Raw genomic sequence first — 23,693 nt, forward strand, 5'->3', positions numbered from 1 at the left:
GGCGTTGCCAAACACCTGTGTGGAGCATCAGACTGACCTTCCCTCCCCTGTCCACGCCGGAGGGTGGCAGAGGGACCTTCCCACTGCCCCGCTGCTGGATTTCACAGCTCAGCACAGCGGTGAAACCCCTGAACGGAGAGATCCCGGGAAGCCGAAGGTCTCCCTGTGCCTCAAAAGGTGCAAGTTACTCCTCTGGGCCAGGAAACCCAGATCCTGCAAGCCATGGGCTGCTCCGTCTCGGCACCGGGCTGGAGCAGGCCGTGGCCACCCCCTTGCCGAGGGGCACGTGTCCCCCCTGTTCCTCCTGCTCTAGGAGGCGTCTCCCGCCCCTCTCTCCCGTTAGCAGGTCCCATCTCACAGGAGGGTACCTTGGAGACTTCAACCTCCTCCCGGCTGCAGGGTCTCAGCAAGAAATTTGGGAACTGCAAAGCTGGCAAGAGACACCTCTGGGTCCCAATCCCGAATGCCGAGGCCTGGAGAGGCGGCCGAGGATGAGGGGAGAGAGGAGCAGGGTGTGCGACACCGATCGCACCTCCTGGAGGAAGCACGCCACGGGGAGAGCAGCCGAGCACCCGCAGCACCCGCGGCCCCGGCCGCAATGCGGGCAGCGCCGACGGCCGCCGTGGCACCGCCGCTCCCCCGGCCTCGCAAAGGCCCTTTCTTCCCCTTTTAGGAGCGCACTGCCGTCAGCACGACCCCGTGCGCTGCCACGGGGACGTGCGAGGGGGTGTCTGCTCCCCGCGCGCTCCCCGGCCCCGCTGCAGGGCCGCCTGGGGCTCAAGCCCTCTGCGGCTCGTCCTGCTGCGGCAAGAGCAGGAGTGCAGGGGAAGAGCCCCCGACCCCGCCTGGCTCTCACATGCTGCCGAGACACCCAGGTGGGGGAAACGGGCGGGGGGGGGGGTTTAGCCTCCTCTTCAGGGCCCAAACAGCTCCAGAGCTTGCAAAACCAGGATCCTGACTCTGATGCTTCCCAAATAGGCTTTTAACGGACCCTCATGCTCTCCAGCTGCTTTGCGGGGGCTGTGTCATGGCTGACCCCCCGCCACTGCTCCCCAAAAGCCTCCCCTGCTCCGCTTTGCCTCGGCACACCCAAGGGACCCCTCCCCACCCCGATCCCGGCGATGCGGGGCCCCAGTGCCCTCCCAGCCTCATCCCTGTCCCATCGAGCGAAAACCCGCTTCCGCCATCAGCCCGGCGCCGGCTGGAGAAGAGAGGGCGGACGACGAGAAGATGGAGAGGTGGGAGGGTGGGGACGGAGGCAGCGCCCGCCTCCCCGCTGCTACAAGGTGCTTTAGAGAGAGAAGGACCGAAAAAGCGGGCCGACGCGTTTGGCACTTGTTCCGGAGAGAGGGCCCAGCCCCGAGCGCCGCGCTCGCAGCGGGTCGGAAGACAGTGAGGTTAAATTAGCCATCGCCCCGGGAGCGGGGGGCCGGGCTGCCCCCGCCACCGCCCTCAGCCCCCCGGGAAAAGCAAGCCGGAGGAAGGAGCCGCCGGCACGGGGAGCCTGCTTATTGCTCGGCTTTGGCGGCCGTGCCGGGAGCAGAGCGGAGGGGAGGCGGAAGAGGGGGCCGCGGGAGCCGAGCCGAGGCAGGAGCAGCGGCACCGCCGGGTGCCGGCGAAGCCCGCGGGGGGCCGGCCCCCGCGGGGGCAGCTCAGAGCCCGCGGGCACCTTCCTGCCGCCCTCAGCCTCTCGTCGCGCCGCCGGGCGATAGCCGTCCCGCTCGGCGCTGCCCTGCGAGCCGCGGCAGGAGAGGGGAGCGCCGGGGCTTCCCCGAGGAAGAGGAGGCGGAAACGCAGCCGGCGGCTGGCGAGGCGCGGACGGGGCTCCGAGGCGCTCGGCCCCCTCGCCGCTCTCCCCGGCGGTCCTGCCGCCGCGCCGCCTCCGGGCGCCGAGGAGAATTCGAGGTTTGCCGCTTTTCGGGAAATCAGTAGTGCTACGGCCAAGAGGGCGGCAAGGCCGGCGGCGCCCGGGCCCCCGCGGGGGAAGGAGGCGGGCGACGGGGGCGTTTCGGCCGCGGGGCCGGCACGTGCGAGCCCCTCGCCCGGGCAGCGCTGCCGCACCGCCTCCGCGTTGTCCGGCTCGATGGTGCTGGTGGAGCGGCGGCGCCGCCGCGGGGGCCGGGCGTTGTCGTGAGCCGCCTCGAGGCCTGGCGGGAGAAAAGGGGCCGGTGAGAGGGAAGTTCCCCCTGAAACCCAACCCAGGTCCCTTTTCCTGCAGCGTCCTAGCAGCGAGCGTCGCGCCCGTCCGCCCGGGGTGGGAGGAAGGCACCCGAAAGGGCTCCTGTGCTATGGAGGAAGAGGGTGGTATCCAGGGAAAAGCCCTGCTCCCCTGGCTTTGGGGGGGGGGATGCAGCGGGGCTGCTCTGGCCGGACACGTCCAGCGGGCGCAGCCCCCTCGCAGAGCCTGGCGCCCCCCTGGAGCCGGAGCTGTCCCCGCCGGGGCGGCCAGCCTCCAGCCCTGGACAGTTCGGCCAGGAGGGTCCCAATCTCAAGGCCAGCGCGTCCCGCTGGGGTTTCCCAGGGTCTCCCCCTGAAGGTTTCCCCAGCTCGAGCCCTCTGCGGGGGCAGGAGGGTGATACGAATCGCTCCGGACTCAGCCCACCGGGTGGGAAACCCTAACGTCCCCCGTGCCGCCGCGGCGCGGGCGTTTGGGCTCGGCCGTCAGCGGACGGAGGCCGTGCAGGGGAGGAGAGGGCTTCACCCCGACGCGGGTGCAGAGCACGTCCGCCAGGGCAGCGCTCGGGCCAGCGGCTCCGCTCCGAGCCCCGCACCCGGGGATTAGCACAAGCTCCTTGGAAAAAGGGCTCAGCAGCCTCGAGTTTGGATGTTGGCTCTGCCCCAGCCCTTCCGACGTGGCTGCAGCGAACGGCCCGGGCAGACGGCCCACCGCCGGGCCTCGGCGGCCAGGGGCAACGGGGCTGCCTGGGGAGGCAAGCTGATTTCGCAAAATAACAATTTTGTCCCCGAACCCTTTGGGTTTTGACTGCGGCACAGGGCTGCCGAATTCCCAGGCTTTCCTCTCTGGGCTGGGTGCGGGGATGGGGAGAGCTCGTTAAAACCTTCGTTTGCTTGGAAACCCCCAAGGGGCTGAACGGGAGGCCCAGGGCAGCCTGGCCAGGCTCTCATTAGCTTAATTAAAGGGGCCTGCGTCTCCCCCTCGCACGCACACCGTGAGGGCGCACGGGCGGGCTGGCGATGGGGCAGCCGGCTCTGCCGAGCCCCGGGCTAGCTCGACGGCGAGAGCGCGGTCCCCTATGTCCCCGTCCCCCCCGCCGAGCGCGGGGACGGCTCGTGCCTGGCCCACGTCCCGACGAGGGCAGCGCGAGCGGGGCTCAGCGGGCCGGGGCGCCCGTCGGCGGGAGGGCGCGACGGGAGCGGGAACCACGCCGGCAGCCGAGCAGGCAGGGCGAAGGGGCGCGAGGTCTGCGCGGACTCGGCGGAGCTCATACCTAGTCGTCAATGTTAACGGGGCAGGACTCCGGCACGGCGGCTGCGTGGCAGGAAGAGACCAGAAGGCACACGGTGAACACAGGCGAGAAGGAGACGCCGCCGGCGCGAGCGAGCAAGGCAGCGCGGCCGCCGCGCGGGTCTCGAGGCCGGCTGTCCGCGCGGCGGGTGCAGGACGGGCGAGGGACGGGACGGGACGGCACGGCGCGAGGTGGGCGTCATGCGGGAACGGCTCTCATCCCGCGGCGGTGGCCCCTTTGCGCCCTCCGGGGTACAGCGCCAAGGGACACCCCGGCGCCGCGGTGGCGCTCGGCCGCCCGCGCTCCTCTCCCTCTGCTGCTGTCCTGCTTCAAGGGGTACTTTCAACCTGGGTCAGGCTGACGGGTCGAGCTTGGGTCCTGCTCGCCACCACCCCAAACGCCAGGGGCTACACGGCTCTGCTCGGGAGGGGGTGCACCCCTGGAGCAGGGTGGCTCCATCCCCCTCCCCAGCAAGGGTCCCCCCCCGAGGGGGACCCCGAGCCAGCAGGACCCTGCAAGGACACCCCGACGGCCCTGCCGGCTCTGCTGAGGGAAAGCACGGATGGTTTTTTCAAAGAGGAAGCAACAATATAAGAAAACCCCCCAAACCGCTGCCTGCTGATTTATGGAAGGTGACAGCTCCTGTTTCAGCCGGCTTTTCATCTCGAGCTCGCGCTGAAGAGTGAGGCGAGTTAAGTCTGCAGATCCCGGAGGGGATAGATAATTAAACGGGACCACACGCGAACACGCGCAGAAATCCCGCTAAGAGCTTGATATTGCATAAGTCGCTCTAGTGCCACAGTGCCTCGGAGCAGATTTAGATTAGTTCAGTGCATCCTTGAAAGGATCACGAGGAGCAAGTCACCTGGAGGCTCCAAGCAGAGGAACGTGGCTTCAGCCCTCCGGCAGGGACACGTACGCCCTCCTCGTCCCCCTTCTGCAGCAGGACAGCCCCATTCAAAGCCCTCTGAAGGCAGAGGTCCCCCCACCTGCCTTTGGCCGGCCTCGGACCTGCCCTGCGCAGATCAGCTCCCAAATAGCATCACGATGAAAACCAAGTGGCTCACTGAGCCCGCTGCAATATCATCTACTGCTAGGACCATCGATGGATTCAAACCCATGGGAGCCCTTGGGATCTCAGGCTGAGAGCTGTCTGCAGCACAGCAGCTCCCAAACTCTCCCCACCTTGGTACCATCCGGGACGGCCCCACAACCGGCTGCACCTCTCTAGAGAGCTCTGATTTCACCACAGCGCTAGGGGTGACCAGGCATTTCCACTTTGATGACCCATGTTCCATGCTTTCCTTTGTTATAGAAAGTGGGGAAAAAAAAAAAAAAGATCCATGGGTCTAATCGTGGCAAAAAACACCCCAGCAATGTACAGAAAATGGGAGGTGGAGGGAAGTGATTTTTTTTTTTAAAGCTTTCATTAAAATAGCACATGGTCCCAAAGTAGAAATCCATGTTATTCTTGCCTGTCCCATGGATATAGTTACATCTGAACCTGCGAAAACAGATGCGCTGAGCCCAGGGCTGGCGAGGAAATTCCAGCCTTGATTCGCCATGGAAAACCTTCCACGTTTGCCCAACGTGCGACACTGATGGCCAGCTCTGGCTGGCGTGAAGGAGCGCAGCCATCCGGCCTGGCTCTGCGGAGGGACGCTGCCTTTGCCCCGAAACCTCTGCACAAACACCCGCTTTCAGTGCATTCCAAGCGCTGCTCAGCCCTGCGGACAACCATGCAGAGCTCAAAATCCAGCACCGCTCACACAAACATTAACTTGTTCCTCAACTCACACCCATTGCAAACCTAGTGAAGTCCAAACCCAAGACCCAAAGCTTTGCTTTCCCTTCACCCTGTGTGCGTCAAGCTGGGCAGGCGGCTACGGCAGGAGGTTTCCCCCGCTGACTCTGCAGCGTGCCAGGACCAGAGATCTGCTTGCAAAAGGCAGAGGGCCACTTTCTGCATCCCTCGAGGTGTTTCCCTGCTCGCTCTGTCCCTGAGCTCCAGCCCAGCACCTGGAAAGGACGCCTGAACAGGACGGCCCAGGCTGGCCAGGCACTAAGGCGGCAGGTGACGTGGCTGGGCTTGGGACTAAGATGAAGCCAGGTGAGCACAAACGAGCTGGCCTCGGGGCTGAGCTTTTGGGGCTCCCCGGGACCCACGAGGGGCGGAGGGGTCTGGCTCAGGGTGGGGGCTACAATGAGAAAAGCCCAAACCGTGCAGAAAGCGCCCGCGACAGCAGCCCCCAGCGGGGCTTCACTGGAGAGGGAGCGGTGGGATTGCTGGTGGGAAGGGGGAACCAGGCGAGCTGCAGCCTGAAGCGTCCTGCTCTGCTTCGCGGCGTGCTCCTCTGCCCTCCGAGCCCAGTGCCAGGGCGGCTTCCCCTCTCCGAGCGCGGGGCGGCCGCGGGAGGAGACGCCGAGAGCCCAGAGGCGGCCCGGGGCGCTCCTCCGTGCGCGAGGCAGCGCGGCGCTGCAGCCAAAGGACCCGCAAGCAGCAGAGGCGCCGACCGCGCGGGCAAACGCGGCGGCCAAAGGGCGGAAACGGCTCTGCCTGGCCCCGACGGCCGTGTCCTGCGCTCGCTCCAGGCGGGGGGCGAGGACCGAGGCCATCGCTGTCCCCGTGGCAGAGCAAAGCAGGGTTTGGCCTTGTAGCATCGCTGTGCTAGGGCCGTTTTGGGGAGCAAAGCTGCCTTTCCCTCGTCCCCCCGCGGCCGCAACCAAGCGATCTAGGATAGCTCGGGAACCGAAAGGGTCCCCAGGGTGGCCGGCGGGGACCGCGGTGCTCCCGCGCAGCCCCAGCCCGGCGCCGCGGGGTGCGCCCTCTTCTCAGCACCCATCTGTACCCGGGGCTTTGACCCCAGCTGCTGGCCTCGAACGATGGGAAGAGGGGAGCGGGCACCGGGGCAGGCTCCTGTTCCTCCGCCAGCGTCTCGCTGCGTTTCTCCGGAGCAGAAACCACGAGGAACAGGACAGCCGGGAAGCGGGAAGGGCAGCGGGAGGGAAAGCTTTCCCGGAGGAGAAGGGATGGCGAGAAAGGACCTTCGCCCCGGCGTCTTCCCCCCGTATCTCGGCTCTCCCGCACCGGCTGCGTTTGCCGAGCTGGTCCCTGCCGCAGATTTTGCAGGGAGGAGAAAGGCAGGGGCAGGGTTGCTTTCAGCTTGCCCACAAGCGCACAGGGCTGCGCCGGGCCTTCCCCCCCCCCCCTTTCTTTTTTTCTGGCTTAAAAAGCTGCCGTTTGGTGCCGCCCGGGGTGAGGGAGACGAGGCCGGGGGCTGCGCGGGTCGCCAATACATTTGTCGCCTGGCGGCAGCTCTGGGCACAGACAGGACGCAAGCGGGGGCTGAGAAACCGCGTTGGCACAGAGCGAACATGAACTTCCGCCCGGACGGAGGAGGCTGGGGGGGTTGGGTGGGGAGAGGGGGTCGAGCAGGAAGGAGGGATGGCGAGGGGAAGGGAGGAGACAGAGAGAGAAGAAAGGGGGAGAAAAAGCGTGAAGAAATGGCAGAGAGGGATGACTCCTTGGGGCTCTGCTAGACCTAAGGCACCTCATCTCCCCGGCCCGAGGAGCCCACGCTCAACATCTGTACGCGGCCCCCGAGGCCGAGACCCGCAGCACGGCTGGGGACAGGAGGGGGCTGGCGGGCAGCGGGCGGTGGGAAGCGTCCCCGCCGCCAGGCTGCGAGAGCGGGGTCAAGACAGGCAGCCCGCGGCCCAGCCGCCGGCCACGCGATGCCCACAGGTAGCCCGGACGCCCCGTTGAGCCAGGCTGCGCGGGCGCCAGCCCAAGACCGCGCCGCGGCGGGCATCGGACGGGCTCGTGGCTCTGCTCGTCCAGCGGAGCGCCCCCGGCTGCCGGGTCCGGGAGGAGGACGCCGAGGCGGCAGCCCCGGGCGCAAGCCAAGGGCCAGCTCTGTGCGGGACGTGGGTCGCAAGGCCCGCGATGCCGGCCCCTGTCCTGGCTCGCCGCAGGGTGGCTGGCTGGGAGCTGGCACCGCAGCGCCGGCCCTGATGACTCGGGCGTCACCTTGCAGCAAGCCCACGGCCCCGTTGTCTCAGGCTCGCGTCCCAAAATTCAACCAAACCCTCCGCCCCGCGAGCCCAGCGCGAGGCCAACGTGGGCTAAGGTTGTGCCACCCGCCAGCCCTCGCGGGGAGGCCTGGCGCTGCCATCTAAGCCCTTGCTCAGGTCTCCTCTTAGAGGAGCTGCCAAGACTGCCACCAAACCTGCCTCGCGCTCCGCCTGCGGAGCTCAGACCCGCAGGGACGGAGCCCGGGGCCTCGCTGACGCCGAAGGAACCGGGCGTGCGACGGAGCGAGCGCAGGTTCCCAGCGTGTCCCTCCCAAGGGAAACCATGCTCTCCGTGCCCTACGCCCTGTCCTGCCCGCGGCTGCAGCACCGCGGCCCCTGCTCCAGGGACAGCTAGGTACGCCTGGCCCAAAGACCACGCTCTCAGCAAACACCTGGCTAAGGGGCCAAACTTTCCACCAAAGCTAGACTGCAACTCCTCCCTAGGCAAAGCAAGCCCATCGGGCATCACGGCTGGGACAGGACATCTTGACCTACTGCTGCTGAATGGTTTCACGCCTGGTGGACAGCCCCGCGGTGGGATGGATGGTGGCACGGTGGTGGCGACGGTGATGAGGATGGACGGTGGTGGGAGATGAAGCGGGGGGGGGGGTGGGAATCAGGAGGGCAGGGGGTGACATAGGGAAGAGCAAAAACTTCCCCCCCGCGACCCCGAGTTCATGTTCAGCAGGTGGCCACTCACCAGGTAAGCAGGCCTCAGAGCACAGTTTATTGTCCAGCGCTTTCACGTGTGCGATGGCCACGTCATTGTTATTGTCACATCTCAGACCGAGGAAAGCGCCTGTCCTCTGGCCTGAAAGGGAGTTAACGCAGTTAGAGCGCGCCGGGGCTGTGCGGCTGTAAGGGCAGAGGTGGGTGTGCAGGGCAGTTCCTGGGTCTTCTCCTCTCCTCCTCCCTCCCCACCCCTTGTAATATAGGTTAAAGAGATAAAAGTGAGGTGTCTAAAACAGAGAGGGACCGAGAAGGTGAAGAGCAGACCATGAGGTTGGGCTTGGCGTGCGGGCATGGTCCTAGCTGCTCCTCTCCTCGCACCAGCTGTGCCGGAGGGTGGCAAAACAGAGCCGGTAACCGGCTGTCGCGCAGGGAAAAGGTGACTAAGAGCTGGGGGAAGCCAAGGAAAGCAGCCTGCACCAGGACCCTTCCCAACACTTCGTCCCGTGGTGCCTCTGGTCCAGATCAGACACGTCTGCGACCACCAGAACGTGGATGTGGGAAGCTGCAGAGCCCAGGAGGACACCTTGCGCGACAGCCCACCGTGGTGCTCTCCCAGCTCCTGCCCTGGATTTTAACCAGCCTTTCACCAAGGCAGAGCCAAGTCGAGGGTCTGCAGCCAGTCCAGGGTCCGCAGGAGGCCAAGGCAGCTCTCGTGGCCTCCCTGAGCGCCAGCGGTGCAGCAAGCCCCTCCGGTGTTGTCAGCGGGGATGTGACAGCCGTGGCAACGCCGGGAGGGGGCAGCAACTGAAGGCAAGTACAAAATAAGCCGTAGCCAAGCTTAGCACAGGGCTAGGGTTGATTTTTCGGGGGGGGATAAGAGAGCTGTTGATGGCAAGAAAGATCTGCTTCTTAGCGTGAGGTATGATCAGCACGCAGGCTTTTTTAACGTGTGGCTATTTGATGCAAGACACCAAACTTCAGGAGAGATGTTCAGCATCAGGCTGAACAAAGAGGCCCGGGACCGCTTCCCCAGGAGGGGGGCCATCCTGCCCCTGCGGGTTAGAGCTGGAAACTTCCCACGATGGGTTTGTTTGCTGGTGTCGAACGCAGCAGGATTGCAACGGACCCAGAGTTCGTTTACAGCACCCCACCAAGGAAGGACGGTTTGGGCCCTCGGGGACGCCAGTGACTGTCGTGAACAGCCTTTCTTTGCACTCCACTTTCCCTACTTCAGCCTCACCCTGAGCAAGGGCCTACGCACAGGGCAGAGACTATTTTTGCCCATGAAAGTACAACGCCGGAGCATGGTGCAGAGCTGGGCTCTTGCTTTCCAGCTGGGCTGAAGGACAGGGGGGAAAGTACAGGGTTATTTCTGCGAGCCAGAGACACGCAACCACAGAAGGGGGGACACCAGGAGCCTCCCTACCTCCCGCCAAGAGATCCAAGCTGGGGGGTGGCCGACGGCCCGGGGGCGACCGTGCCTTTCTGTGTCTATTTGAGGAGCAGGGGAAGGGTGAGAGGAGCCCTCAACATGCACGTGGTGACTTGCTAAAGCACGTCGAGGACAGGTAGGAAAAAACAAAAAAACAACAACAAAAGACAGCCTAAAGGGACTGGTTTTGTGACCCTTTCCTAGAGGAGCCAACACAGATTGGGATATTTAGGGGAGAAGTTTTCAAAGACACATCGAGAGATCTTCTCGGTCCTCTTGCCCATTTGGACCTTCGGAAACGCCTCTGGCCGTAAGCCGAAAGCAGCAGGGGGACGGAGAGCGGCGGTCGCCCCGCGCTGCGGGCCCGGCGCCGAGAGGAGCTGGCCCTCGGGCCTCCTCGCTTCGCCAAGCGGCGCGCTCGGCCCGACCCGCGCGCCCGTCTCCCGCGGCTGCTCCGAGCCCCTGCGCCAGGCTGGCGGCCGACCGGCACGGGGCCAGGGCCGTCCGCGGAAGACGCGGGGCCGAGGGACCGTCCCCCTCCCGGAGGACGGCGCCCGGGCTGGCTGGGGACCCCACGGCCCGCTCGCTTCCCCCCGACCCTGCGAGCCTTCGGCGCGGCGGACGCTCTCCCGGCCCCCGGCGCTGCCCCGAGACGGCCGCGAGGACCCCGGGGAGCTGGGGACGACCCCACGGCAGCCCGGGCTCCCCGCGGTTTCGGAGGAGGGACGGTGGTGCAGCCTCGCGGTGCACCGCCCGCCCTGCCCACGCGCTCGGCTGCCCGCCGGTGACACCGAACCGGAGAGGAGGGGACAACGGTCCAGGGCGTTTTACCGTCTTCCAGCGTGGGAGAGGAGTCCTCGTCCTCCAGCACGGCGTTGCCCTGCGGCGAGAAGCGCGAGCGTGAGCAGCTCCGAGAGCCGCCGGCCCCGCGGTGTCCCGGCGCGCGGCCCGGCCCCCCGAGCACGTGGGCCTGGCGGCGCCGGGCTGGCTGCCAGCGCGGGGTCCGTACCTCGGCATCGCGCTCCTCGGCCGAGATGCTGACGAAGTTTATATCCGGGGACTCCACAGGTGTCGACTGGGAGGAAGGTGGGAAAGAAGCAGGGGGGAAAAAAAATTGGGTGCTGGCAGATTTGGAGGAGGAATCATGTCTCTAGAGGAACCCCCAGCTGGTGGCCTGCCCTAGGGTGCAATGGGTGCTGCAAACGTCCTCACCCGCCCCGGGGCCCAGCTGGGGCGACGGTGGCTGAGCCGGCCCCTACCTCTCCTTCGGAGGCCATGGCGCTGGCCACCACCGGCGACGGGAGCACGTCGCCCTCCTCCTCTGTGCCGGGAGCGATGTAGGAGCCGGACATGGAGGAGACGGTGTCGGTGCTGATCTGCGAGTGCTGGCTCTGGGAGGAGGCCATGGACATGACGGACTGAGCCAGGCTGCTGCTGACGGGGTCTGGGGGCAGAGCAGGGGCTGAGCGGGTGCCGCGCGGGAGGACACGTCCCCCGTTGGGCCACGCAGAGACCCTGGCACCAGGCCCGAGCCATGGCGGGCACCCGGCTCTACCTTCCGGAGAGGAGATGGTGGAGGAGAGCGGGGTGCCGGTGCACGAGGACTGGTCGATGGCTCCCGATGACGACAAGGTGAGGTTTTCGCTCTCTGGAGTCGCGCCGCACTCCTGGAAGAAGAGCCCACGTGTCGGAGAGGGAAGACCGTTGCGAGGAGGAGGGGATGGGGTATATTAGTAGGGATGGAGGAAGGCAGAGACCTTGGGGCTGCACCCACCAGACACGTGGCCGTGGGGGCTCCGTGTCCGTCTCCCCTTCCCCATCCACACTCAGGTGAGGATGCCCAGGAGGGGAAAATCCAGCTAAATCCACAGGGAGACCGCAGGGCTGAGAAAAACCTTCCCAAACCAGCACCCCAACTCGACTCATCACCAGCTCATTTTGGAGGAGGAACTCCCTCTCCAGCAGCGCAACGAGGGCTTTTCACTGCCTAACAGCCTGGCCCAGGGAGAGCTGGGGCAGGAGCCAGCGGGCGCTCACCTCCTCGTGCCGAGCTGGCGATTTCCTCGGGACAACCCTGATCTCCGACTCGCTGCAGGACTTCTCATCATCCTCTTCGGCCAGGATGGAGGAGGTCTGGGAGATGGACCTAGCCGGGAGGCAAAGCACAGGGCTTTGCCAGATGCCACCAGGCACCAGTGACCCCCCAGGACACCTGGGAGCAGCCTGCACCTTCCTGACCTCCCCAACCCTGGGGATGCCGGCACTGGTACTCACTTGGACAGGCTCTTCTTCAGCTTGAGCCCCTGGCTGCCACAGTCGGAGAGGCGCTCGAGGGGCGAGAGGGCCCGCAGGGGAGGCAGGTGGCTCTCGCTGCCGTAGGAGGGCAGCGTCCCCGCGCCGTGGCCGTCCCCCAGGACGCGGAGCGGCAGGGCGGCTGGCGAGGGCGTCAGCGGCCCGTTGAGGGCCTCCAGCAAGGACACCACCTCGTAGCCCGGGGGGATGTTCTCCGAGGACTGGCGAGAGCAGGAGATGGGGGTGAGCGTCCCCCCCACGCCGCTTCGCTGCCACCCCTGCCCTGCTCCCAGCAGCACCAGCACGTGCCCTTGAAAAACACCCCCGGGAAAAGCCAAAACCAGAGGGTAGACAACCTCCCTGCACACACGAGAGCCCCAAGCCAGGTCTTCCATGGTCTTTGCTGGCCACAGCCTCGCCAAATTCCCACTTTCTCTCTGCCCAGGGCGCATTTTTCCTTTTTTTGCTATATTGAACTTGTGTAACATCCGCCACGTGGCTGCCAGTGGGGTGGAAGGTGGCCCCAGGTCCTGCGCAAGCCCTGAAGCCACCTGCAGCCAGGTCACCTGGGGTGGGGCGGGACAAGCTCCGCGCGGCACTGACCGAGTGCTCCTCCGAGTCGGAGGTCTGCGAGGCAATGATGGGGTTGAAGCTGGTGGGAGACAGGGGGCCCAGTTTTTTCCTCATGGCTCGGATCTGAAGCAAGGCTCGGAAAGCTGCAAGGCAGGGAGCAACGAAGGAAGGCAGGAGTGAAAACCCTGACTCGTGCATCCAAATGCAGATTTAAACACCCCCAAAAACGCCACCTGATTTCTTAGGACAGTCGCTCCCCGCCCCGTACGCCGGCCTCGTGCATCACTGCACCTGGGGTTGGAGGATTAGGCTCTTCCCAAAGTGGGATGCTGCGCCGTACCGATCCCAAATCCCGACCGAGGGGGATGTCAGCCCCCCCAGACAGCAGCCGTCCCCCCGCCGCAGCGCCCCCGGGCCTTACGCAGTCGGCAGATGGGGCAGTTGTTGGCCTGGTACCGCAGGGTGTCCGCGCACGTGTTGCAGAGGCAGAGGTGGCGGCAGGGCAGGATAAGGGTGTCGCGGACGTCCGAGAGGCAGACGACGCACTCGGCGCTGTTGTCGCTCACCTCGTCCTCGGCGACCTGCCCGGTGCGGCGGGGAGAGACGAGGATGGGCTCAGCGCAGAGGCTCGCCGTGCTGTGACGCGGTCGGTCCCCTCGGGGTCCCCAGCCCCCGGGGGCACGAGGGACGGACAGCCCTGAAATACCATCCCTGGTGCCCTGAGACTTTTCTGCAGGGTGCTGTTTGCGTTCCTGGTTTTTGCTCTCTGCCGAAGCGCAGCCCTGGGATGTTGTCCCTCCCCTGGCAGAGGCCAGGGGACGGCGGACATCCCGCACAGGGATGCGCCACCACCCCTGCCCAAAAGCCCAGTGCTGCAGGAAGCAGCCGGTACCTTGGAGTCCTGCGTGTTGTATTTGTTCTCTATGCCGTAGATCTCCTGGAGGAGGTAGCTCACGCCGTCCACCTGAAAGCACCAGCAGGGAGAGGTGAGCGGCGGGGAAACGGCCCCCGAGCTGCTGTGCACAGCTTGCTCAGCATCACCGGCCCGGACGGGGGGACGCCGAGGGAGAGGCAGGAGCGAAGCAGGTAGCTGCCTCCAGGGAGGCTGCGGGGGCTCGATGCGGAGTGAGCGACGGGCACCTGCGGCTCCAGCGGCCCTAAAGCCCCTCTGCACCTTCCCCTGCGGGAACGCACCAGGCGGTAGCCGTCGCCTGCCCTTGCACCTTCTTCCCTTGCCACCCCGGAGCCAGGGCCGGCCCTGCCGCCCCCCGCGAGGAGCGGGCCGGTGCGCGCTCGCCCGGGGCCGGCAGGACGCACTCACCACTTGTTTTTGCTTGAGGGGCTTCACGCAGAAGGTGCCGTCGGCGTGCTGGAGGGAGGAAAGCACACAAGTGAGTGCCCGCCGCCGGGGCTGGCCCGGCTCCCGGGGCGTTGGGGGCTGAGCATCCCGATCTGGGGTCTGCACGGAGCCAGGGCAACCCTGGGGACCACCACGCTGTGCGCTGGCACCAGCCCGTCCTGTAGCAATTGCAACCCCCATCTTGCCATCCAAGCGATCAACCAGCCGATTCCCCAGCGATGCCCAGCTTTTCCCAGCGCCCCGTCGCCCAGGGAGGGGCTGGGATGTCGCCCTGCCAGAGCGTGTGCAGGGAATCTCTTGCTTGGTTGAACACTTCTTAGACCAGCAAAAAAAAGTGTTCAGACCAAAAGCCTCGAAACTGGGTGCCTAAAAATCAAGGACTTTGGGGATATTCCCAAAAGGCAGCAGAGCGTCAGGAACTGCCCAAAACGGCCCAAGCCAAGTAGTGCCTTCCTGAGCCTGGAAGGGAAACCAGCAGCACCGGGGACACCCTGGGCCAGCGCTTACCTTCTCGAAGGTCGCCAGCAGCACGTGACAGTGGCCAATATGCTCTGCAAGACACGAAGAGGTAGGCAGGGCTCAGAGGAAGGGCAGTTATGGTGCCCTGGGGGCTGGATCCTGGCCCCGCACGGGCAGCGAGCTGCACTGGGGCTGGGGGGAAGCAGTCCCTGCTCGGCACCCGAGCAGAAGCAGCAGGTCCTGCCCCAGCATCTGCCAGCTCAGGGCCCTACGGCAGGCTGGCGCGAGGGCAGGTGCCTGCAGGAGCGTGAAGCCAGGCAAGGCAGTGCCGGAAAAGGCCAGCCCAGCAAGGAAGAGAGACCTCCCGTCTTTCCCAGCATTATCCTTACCATCTCCTTCATCCACCACAGCATGCACCACCATGGGATACACCTCCCGGTCCAGGTCAAAGCCCAGCTAGAGAGAGACAGAAGGAAGCGGTCGTTTGGAAGAAGCAACAAAAGAGGACTTACCCCACGTTCAAAACCAGCTAGCTGTCATCTGCCGAGCTGCTGGGCCTAACCCCAGAAGCACTGCCGGGCTGCTGGACACGCCAGGCAGAGCACGTCCCCGTGGGGCTGTCCCGTGGCGAGGAGCTTCCGCTACCCACCTCCGAGCTTGCAGCCGGCCGGGTTGCCCACCGGCTCCACCTTTTAGGAGCATTTCCACCACCGTTTCGAACCTCTGACAGGTTCTTTCCACCTCATCCCATGCTGAGGGACAGGGCTCTCATACTGGGTCACCACCACCGATGAACTCCGACACCTTCTCCGGGCTGGCGGCAGAGCCCGTGCCCGCGACGGGGAGGGCTCGTGCACGGGGACCCCGCGCCGGCGCGGCCGGGCGTACCTCCTCCTCCGCCCACTCCGAGGGGTCCACGGTGTGCGAGGGCAGGCAGAACTGCTGGCACACCCCCCGCTTGTAGTGCACCGTCTCCGACTGCAGGCTGTTGTCCTTGGGGATGTAGCTGCCCGTCGGAGAGAAGAGAAGGTTAGCGGCTCCCGGACCACCTCTCCGCTGTTTCGGACCTGCTCTCCGTCTCCAGCTCGCGGAGACGCCGGGAAGAGGGGAGCAACCTGAGTCGCTTCCCTTCCGGCTGCCTTTCGGGGGCGACCGAGGCGAGAGGCCCTATGAAGGACTGAATCAGTCCACGGCTCTCCCGAGGCACCCGACGCGGGACCGAAGGGCACAAGGGCAACCTTGCCCCAACCTGACGGCGAAAGGGATGGGGGGAATGATTTCACCTGACCCCAGCTCCGACGCGGGGATGGGAACGGGAAAGAGGCAGCTTCCGACGCGGAGGGACCGCGGCCGCCCTTCAGCGACAGACACAGCCCAAAGCGTGGGAGATGCCCCCCGCCAGCGGCATCGCGCGCGGGCCGGGGGTCCTCACCTCGCCACCCCGTTCTGGAACTCCTCGCTCGCCTGGTAGTAGATGGTTACGGCCACGCGGGCATCCGTGTCGAAGGTGAACTCCACGTTGTAGCGCACCTTCGCCTTGCTGACCTCTTCCCCCGGGGTCTTCACCTCCTCCGAACACCTGGGGAGCAGCGAGGGTCGGCGGGGAGCAGCTCTCGGGGCCGCCGCGCCGCGGGGAGCCCCACGCACCCGCGTCAAGGCCCGGTGCCACCGGAGCGGCCTGTCCGCGGAGTGCTGCGGTCCCCGGCGAGGAGCGGCCCGGGCGAGACACGAGCTCTGACCCGCGCCCCTCCGCAGACACCCCGAGGCCAGCGCCATCATTGCTCTCGCAGCAAGTAAAAGCCAACAGCCACCGCCGTGCTGGTGGAAAGACGTTTTACAAAACGCCTCCCAGCACCCCTGGGGCTCGCCGCCGCCACGGACCCCCGTCCAGCAGGGGAAACCGAGGCACGCCACGAGGGACTGGCTCGCTCAAGGTCAAGCCTGCAGCGCGGCGGGCAGGTTTCAGCCGCAATCCCTCATCCGCCCTCTAATAAAGCCCTTGGAAAGGGCTGAGGGAGGACGAAAAAGTAAATCACTTCAAAGGCAGCGTTAAGCTCCATTTAATCCTGCCGGCCGGGAGAGCGTGACGGAGAGCGTGCAGGAACGGCTGCCTTTGTCCGCCGGCAGGTCCCAGCCCGCGCGGGAAACGCTCCCGCGCCGCGGCAGGGAAAGGACCGCGCACGGGAGGAGACGGCGTGGAAGGAGCGACCCCGGCGGCACCCGGCCCTCCCCGCTGGGGCGCCGGACTTACCTAACGAGGCGCAGGGTGTCTTTGCGGATGTTGATTAAGCTCCTGAGGGTCTTCACGGGCTCCTGAGGAGGTGGAGCAGCGTAAGGGAACTAGGACGAGAGAGGGAGAGAGGCCGCTGAAGAGGGCGGCCGGCGCCTGGAACAGCCTGACAAAAGGCTGCAGGAGCCGGGCACGTCCCCGCTCCGAGGGCAGGCCGCTCCGGAGCGGAGGAAAGGGGGGCACCAAACGCCGCCGCTCGCGGCCGGCCGCTCACGCCGGGTGTTTCCAGGCTGCGGGAGAGGCGGCGGACGAGGCCGGGCAGGGAGAGGGCTGAAGCCTCCACCGGCCCCCGGGCCGTTCCCCCGCAGGCGGGCAGGCAGCGCGGCCGGCAGCGCCCACGCCAGGGGAAGGACGGCGGTTTCGTTCCCAGGTGACCGCGTCCCGGCGCCTGCTGCTCCTTGGCGCAGCGGCCCGAGGACGCGTGCCAGCCCTGGCCGGCGGGAGGGCACGCACGGGGCGCCTCTCTCCCCTTTCTGCACCTTCCCGACGCGCCCCAGGGAGGGCAAAGAGCCGAGAGCTGGGGGCTGCAGGCGGCCTGCCGTGCCCAGACCCAGCACCCCCGGCACAGCTGAGCACCGCCAAACTCAGCACACCGTTGGTGGAAGGCAACCTGGTCTCTCACCAGGCAAAAAGGTGCCCGGGACGAGGCAGCCGCTGGCAGTAAGACAACAGCACAGAGATGCTGCTGTACAAGCCAGAGGAGAAAAGACCCTGTTTGCTCCTATCAGGGCTGCATACCCCCTCCCGAGACCCCCCTCGACGGGCCTTTGCCGAAATTCGGGGCAGCCATCGTCCGCAGGAAGGTGGCGGCAATCGGGCCGGGCAAAATGAGGAACTTCCGCAGGCAAATGTCTTCTCGCAGCAACCGTTTTGCCACCACCGTTGTCACCAACTGTCACTGCTGGGCTCTTTCACACCCACGTGCGGACTGTTTTCATTTGGTTTTGTGCCCTTTTTCTTTTTCTTTTTTTTTTTTTAATGACATTTTTTGCAAGCCAGATTTGCACATCGAAAAGGGGCTATTTAGAGAACTTTTTCCATCCGCCCAATTTAAATGAAGCCGAGAAACAATAGAAAAAAAAACCAAAAAACAAAAAACCCCCCCAACCCCGCTCATTGCAGCCGTCCAGCCGGCCGCCCAGACCCCATGCGGGTCACAGCTCGGCAGCCGCGCCGGAGCCCGTGGGGCCGGCAGGGCGAGGGGGACGGGCGGACCCCCTCTCCTCACCATCCCCTCGGCCAGCCGACGTATTAGACATCAGAGAATCCACTCCCCCCGCCTGCCCCCCAGTTTAGGGGGAGCAGCCCTCGCTGCAGGCCGCGCTCAGCCCCGTCCCCGCGCCGGTCCCTACCACGACGGGCCGGTTGCCCAGGAAGTTGAGGTCGCTGTTCTCGCCAAAGAGGTACCCCTCGGGGTGCGTCGAGTCGAACTTCTCGCCTCCCATGATGAAGTGGTTGGCAAAATAGCTCCCTAGAAGCGAACACAGCGAGCTCCCGTGAGCGGAGGGAGGCTGGGGAGAGCGGAGGAGGGAGCAGAGGGCAGGAGCCGGCGGCTAGTCCAAAAACAAGCGGCACGAAGCCACGGCGGGCAACTCCTTGCCAGCACGGACCGCTGCGGGGACGGGGACGTCAGGCAGCCGGGGCGGCCCGGGACGGCCCTCCTGGCCCTGCGCCAGCGCCGAGGTCGCCCTGACCTCGGACCGTCACCGCGCTTGGCAGGGTGGCCAAACCCCGGCCGGCGAGCGGGAAGGCAGCGGGCTCCAGGGAGCCGGGCAAAGCACAACTGAACTAAGTTCTGTCCGTTCTCAGCCCGGTTCAGGATGGAGCCCAGAGCTGCCACCTCCTACCGAAGGGAGAGGTGTTCTGACCGCCCAGCCAGGAGGTGACTCTTTCCCGCTCCTTCTCCGCGAGATCCGGCCTTGGGGAAACACACCTCCACACGCGATCCAGACGGGGCGCGCGCGTTGGGACTTTTCCTTACAGGTGAGGAAAGGAAGGGAAAGGGGGAGGCCAAACCGGATCGGGGCAGCAGGGAGGGTAAACTGAGGCACGAGAGGTCGGGAAAGGCAAAGGGTGAGGGCGGGACGCTGCCCTGGGCTCGGCAGGCCGCGAGGACCGGGGATGCGCCCGGCAAAGCCCCAAAGCTCGCTCGTGCTGCCGGGGGGGCCGCGAAGCGAGGCTGCTCTCGGAGGCGAGAGCGGCCGGCACCGGTTCCCGTACAACGCCGCAAAACGCCGCTGGGGGCGGGTGGGGGGAACAAAAAAACAAAAAAATCTGCAAACCAGCAACGCTGGGGGCTGCAGCCCGAAGGAGCTCGCGCCGCTGAGCGGCCCCGAGCGGCGCCCGTTCCCCTTGGGACCGTCCGCCCCGAAGGCGGAGAGCGAGGGCGGCCACCTTCGCCGGCCCGTCCGCACCAGCCCGTGTTGCGGCTGCCTGTCCGGACCGAAGCCCGAGGCTGCAGGCGGCTCCCGGCGGAGGCAACGGCCGCCTGGGGCTGAATCGGGGTCTTTATCACTGCGCTTCAAAACCGAAACGAGCCCAAAGCCCAGAGATGAGCTAGAGGCAGGAGGAGGAGGAGGAGGATCCCGGTGGCGGGCGCGAGCGGCGCTGGGCGCCTTAACCCGGAGCCGCCACGCGCGGCCCTTCCCCGGCACGGACGCTGGGCACCGTTTCGGAAAACTCGACTGTCAATTATTGATGCCTGCTGCTTTCCGGTACCCATTTTCCACGTACATAATTTATAGGCAGCTCCCCGGGGAAGGAGGCAGCCACAGGAAAAAGGCCGACAGCGAACTGCTTTCAGAGCTGCCCCGAGCGGCCCGGCCGCGGCCCCGGCAAGCCGGGGGGTCCACAGCTCTGCCTGGGACGGACCTGGGGCGAGGGGAGGAGATCGGAAAAGCAAGCGGTATAATCCTTGAAGGAAACCTTCCCAGGCCCCGGGGAAAAGGGGAGCGCAGGCTCGCCGCGATGGCCCCAGCCCGCCGCAAGGGCTCCGGCGCCTGCTGGCTGCGCTCAGGACCCCTCCGCGGAGCAGCATCGCGGCCGGGGCGATGCAGGCACCCCTGGGTGCTGCCGGCTCCCGGGCACCGGGTCTGGGAGATGCCGCCCGGGGAAAGCCGGCTCCCGGCGATGCGCCGGCTGCCCCCAGCGCTCTCCCCTCGTCCCTGCCCTGCGAGGGCGAAACCCCCGCCGCACGGAGCCCACCGGCAACGCTACGCACGTCGCACGGGCTGAGCGCCGCAGGCGGCAGCAGGTATCAAGGAGGCAGGAGGCGATTTTGGAGAGGAAGGGAACGGGCTGCGCCTGCCCAGCGCATCCGGCTCCGCAGCGCTGGCTTCGGAGGGCGCGAGCCGAGTGGCGAGGGCACCGCGGCCGGGGGGCGAGGGGAAAACCCCTCTCCGGCCACGGGCTTCCTCTTCCAGGCTCACTGTAATCCCTGAACCAACCCCCGGCCCGGAGGACTGCAAGCCTGTCAAGGACGGTTAAATCACCAAGGCAAAGCCAGGCCTTAATGAGACCTGAAACTTCAGAGGCCCGAAAAGCGTGCGGGAAACGCTGCGAACGAGGCCAACGGAGCCCTCCTGCGCCAAAGAAGGAGCAGACCCGACCCCGCCTGGCGCCTCCTGCCCGCCGACGCGAGCAAAGGACGAGGTCGGGGGCGGCCGGGGTCTCCGGCGAGGACACCCGCTTCGGTCCGGCGCGCCGCCGGCCTCGCCACCCGCCAGCCTCCAAGCCATCGCTCGCCTCCGGCTCCGAGGCGTCAGAGCCCGGACGAGGCTTTCGGGGCCGACGGCGGTCGCAGCCTCCCTCTTCAGAGCCGCTGCTTTGCGGCCCGTGTGCCAGCTTGCGCCTGAATCGCTCCCAGCTCCTCACAGCCTGCGAGGGGAGCCCGTGGCTTGGTGCACGCGCAAGCAGCGCTTGCCCCGAGCCGGTGGCCCCGGCGCTGGGACACCCGGCGGCAGCAGGGCCTGCGACGGGCAGAGCCCCCCACCGGTCCTCCCCTGCCCGTCCCCCCTCTGCCGGGCCGCTCAGGCTGCCCAAATCGCTCCTCCTAAAGGGAGGCCACTGGCACGTTTAAAAGGCGACGGGGCGCTCCTCCGGCCCGAGGCTTCGGCCCTTCCGCTGCCGAGCGGCCCAAAGCCGCCCAGCAAGCCAGCGCGCTGCGGCTTATTTAATTTAGTGCTATAAAGCAGGCGGAAGCGGGGAGGTGGGAGCTGGTGACAGCAAAGCCCTGCACGTCATCTCCCCAAGACCCGTCTTTTCTATTGCAAGACGCAGCCAGACGCGAAGCCAAACCCCGGGCGAGGAGCTGCTGCGTCAGCCCTCGCCCGCCCGTGCCGCGGTGCCGGAGGGACCGCGCTTGTACGGCGGCAAAGGGGGCCTGGGCGGGAGATGCCACCGGCAGGCTGTGTCCCTGGGGGGTGACGGGGACAGAACGTGTCGTCCCCCCCCCACGCTCAAGGTCCGCCTGGTTAACCCCTTCTGCTCCTGCTCCCAGGCCGCCCGGGTGCTCGCCCCCCTCGTGCGCCCCGAGGGGTCCCCGCGGGCAGGAGAAGCATCGCCATTGCCCAAGTCTCAGCTCAACTGCCCAGCGCATCCTCCCCCCTCCTGCCTCTCGGCTGCTGGCAGCACCGAAAGCAAATCCTCTATAAGATTAAAAGCAGAAGAGCCATAATCTCTCGTGGTCACCGGTTTGCACTCGTTTCAGGACAGATGGCCGCGTGGCTCCTAAGGCAAGGGGCTCCCTGCAGCGCCCTGGGACCTGCTGCCCTCTCCCCAAGGCTGCAGCACCAAGGAGCCCGGGAACCCAGACAGCGGCCGGACCGACCTCCCCCAGCTCTGCCCAGACCCCTCACCCAGGACGAGCCCGGCTGAACACACCCCAAAGCCTCACTTTCTCCCCTGAAAGCTGGAGTTAACCAACAGGCTGGTGTCCTCCACCAGCTGAGATGAATTTGGAAGCGCTCCGCTGAGCAAACTCACTATCCCAAACAATTCATCTGAAGGTGATGGAGTAGGTCAGAGCTTGGCAGCCTCTGCCTCTTGGTGCTTGGATATTTCAAGAAAGTCCAAAAAAACCCGTACACCCTCTCCCCACCTTCCACCCGGGAGCAGGGTGAGCCTTTCCAGGGGGATTTCCACCTCTGCCTGCCTGCGCAGTGGGTGGCAGAAGTGCAGCCTCTCTGCTTCACGGGCAGGAAAGGTTGGGGAGACTCGAGTCCCGGACTCACCTCCCGGGTGCAGACGTCCCCAGGGCACGTGCCCACTGCAAGGGAACCCGGGCTCCTGCCTACGAGCCAATTCCCCGTCTCCATTACAGCCGCGCTAGCCTTTCCTGGGCAAGGCCAGCATTTCTGCAGGCTCTGGAGACAAAAACGTCTAATGCATGCAAACCTGCCCACCAAAGCACCCGGGCGCCGAGCCGGCAAATCTCGGCTCCAGCAAAGACCAAAGCCCGCAGATGGGTTCGGCCAGGTTCGCCGGGCATCAAGGTGACAAAGGCCTTGAAGCCCCCTAAGACCAGGAGCAGCCACGTCAGAGCCGCGAAGGGCTGCGGGAGTGGAGCGACGTGGCCAGGCCCTGCGGGCGGACGGGCAGCCGAGCAGAGCTGCGGCCGGAGGGGGCGCGCGGTGGCGGCTGCTCCGCGTGACCTACCGTCCCCGCCGGGCATCCCCGGAGCTCGAGCGCCAGCACGGCCCTCGCCCCGGCGCTCGCCGTTTCGGCGAGCCCCGCGACCCCCCGGCCCCGCTTGGAGGGAAGTGGACAGACCCCACTGCCGAGGCAGATGTTTTGGCAGACGTTTTGGCAGACCAGCTCCAGCTGTGCTTCCCAATTTCAGAGGGAGCAAGAAAAAAAGCACCTAGCACATCTTTTCAGGACAAGAGTACAGTTTGTGTTTGCAGTAATTCTTCCTAAGGAGATCTTTATTCATAATTAGCAAGTAATTTGTCACAGCACTAACGAGCCCAGTGTTTACCTTATCCTATTAACTACCAAAATAGTTACCTATTAATATTATTCAACGCCGCAAGGATCCTGTGGCGCTCCCTGTGCATACACAGCGTGCTCTCAGGCATCATCCACAGATATTAATGTTTTTGCAGCTCTGAAGCACTATCCACCCAAGGATCCCAACGCAATTACCTCTCCCCAGTGCGACCCCCTCGGATACCCGATCGACCTGGCCCTTTGCAGGGAAAACCGAGGCACAGAGGGGAGGGAGCGATTTTCCAAGGTCATGCACAAGGTTTGAAACAGGGCCGGATCCGGAGCTGGAAAGACATCGCTGCCGCCTCTCAAGGCAGAGCTGTGTCAGCGACGGGAGCTGGGTCAGGGGAAATCTCCCCATCAAGCAGAGGTGCTGCTGCAGCAGCCCTGGGGAGGACGGATCGATCCCCTCTGCTCATCTCCCTCATCCTCCTGGGGCTTTAAACCAGAGCTTTCCCAAACATCAAGCACCCCAGCGCCTAGCCGGGAAGAGAGTGCCAGCCTTGAGCGAGGCGCAGCTCGGCGAGGCACCGCGCTCTGCAGAAAACATAGTTACGGATAATAACATAATTAAAGTCGCAAACAACCCGGCTAAGTTGAGGAGCCGGGGGCTCGCAGCGCAGCGGCAAAGGGGTCCCAGGAGGGCGAGCGCTGCCTGCACCCGGGGGGACGCAGCCGGGCTGGGCGGGCGGGGGGCGCCCAGGGCCGGACCCGCGCTTCGAGCGTCCCTCGCCGCCGCTCTCCGCGGCCCAGGGCTCGCTTTGGGCAGCGGACGCGCCCGACCCCCCGCGCAGGGCACGGACCCCCCGACCCCAGGCCGAGCCGGGCCGGGGGGGGCCGAGCGGGCCCAGCTGCGGCCCCCCAACGGGAGCCCCGCCGCCGCCGCATCCCGGGGCCGCCCGGCCCGCCGCCGCCGCGTACCGGATTTCGGGGGGTATCTGTAGACGGAATTCGCGGGGATATCCACTTCCTCCACGCCTGCGTTTTGCCGGCTGGTCAGCGCCCCCATGGCCGGGCTGGGCTCAGCGGGCGGGCTGCGGCGGGGCGCCCTCCCGGCCGGCACCGGCACCGGCACCGGGGCTGGCG

General features: G+C 66.1%; 1 protein-coding gene across 5 annotated transcripts; it reads right to left on the reverse strand.

The window, feature by feature from the left end:
- Positions 1-1,319: 1,319 nt before the first annotated feature.
- RNF157 (ring finger protein 157) lies at positions 1,320-23,693 on the reverse strand. Of its 5 annotated transcripts, XM_068913579.1 has the most exons (20): positions 23,529-23,693; positions 17,972-18,090; positions 16,581-16,669; positions 15,762-15,908; positions 15,218-15,335; positions 14,719-14,785; positions 14,378-14,421; positions 13,832-13,879; positions 13,403-13,474; positions 12,932-13,091; positions 12,541-12,653; positions 11,920-12,158; positions 11,683-11,791; positions 11,201-11,312; positions 10,905-11,089; positions 10,655-10,720; positions 10,477-10,525; positions 8,242-8,352; positions 3,450-3,490; positions 2,007-2,147 (listed from the first exon to the last, which is right to left on the reverse strand). In XM_068913579.1, the coding sequence occupies exons 1-19, from the start codon at positions 23,614-23,616 to the stop codon at positions 3,450-3,452; spliced, it is 1,977 nt and encodes a 658-aa protein (XP_068769680.1). In that variant the 5' UTR covers positions 23,617-23,693; the 3' UTR covers positions 2,007-2,147. The 5 variants fall into 5 exon arrangements, with proteins under 5 accessions (XP_068769677.1, XP_068769678.1, XP_068769680.1 ...); XM_068913576.1 differs by lacking the exon at positions 3,450-3,490 and having other exon boundaries at positions 1,320-2,147; XM_068913580.1 differs by lacking the exon at positions 8,242-8,352.

The sequence above is a fragment of the Struthio camelus genome, chromosome 19, assembly GCF_040807025.1.
Source record: "Struthio camelus isolate bStrCam1 chromosome 19, bStrCam1.hap1, whole genome shotgun sequence".
Lineage (NCBI taxonomy): Eukaryota > Metazoa > Chordata > Aves > Struthioniformes > Struthionidae > Struthio > Struthio camelus.

Bases quoted from the DNA above. Each gene is read 5' to 3' on its own strand.
- RNF157 (XM_068913577.1), bottom strand. From the start codon at position 23,616: ATGGGGGCGCTGACCAGCCGGCAAAACGCAGGCGTGGAGGAAGTGGAT. The intron at 18,091-23,528 runs GTACGCGGCGGC...GTTCGCTTCTAG, and splicing joins CAGATACCCCCCGAAATCCG to GGAGCTATTTTGCCAACCAC. The intron at 15,336-15,761 runs GTGAGGACCCCC...TCCGACGGGCAG, and splicing joins TTCCAGAACGGGGTGGCGAG to CTACATCCCCAAGGACAACA.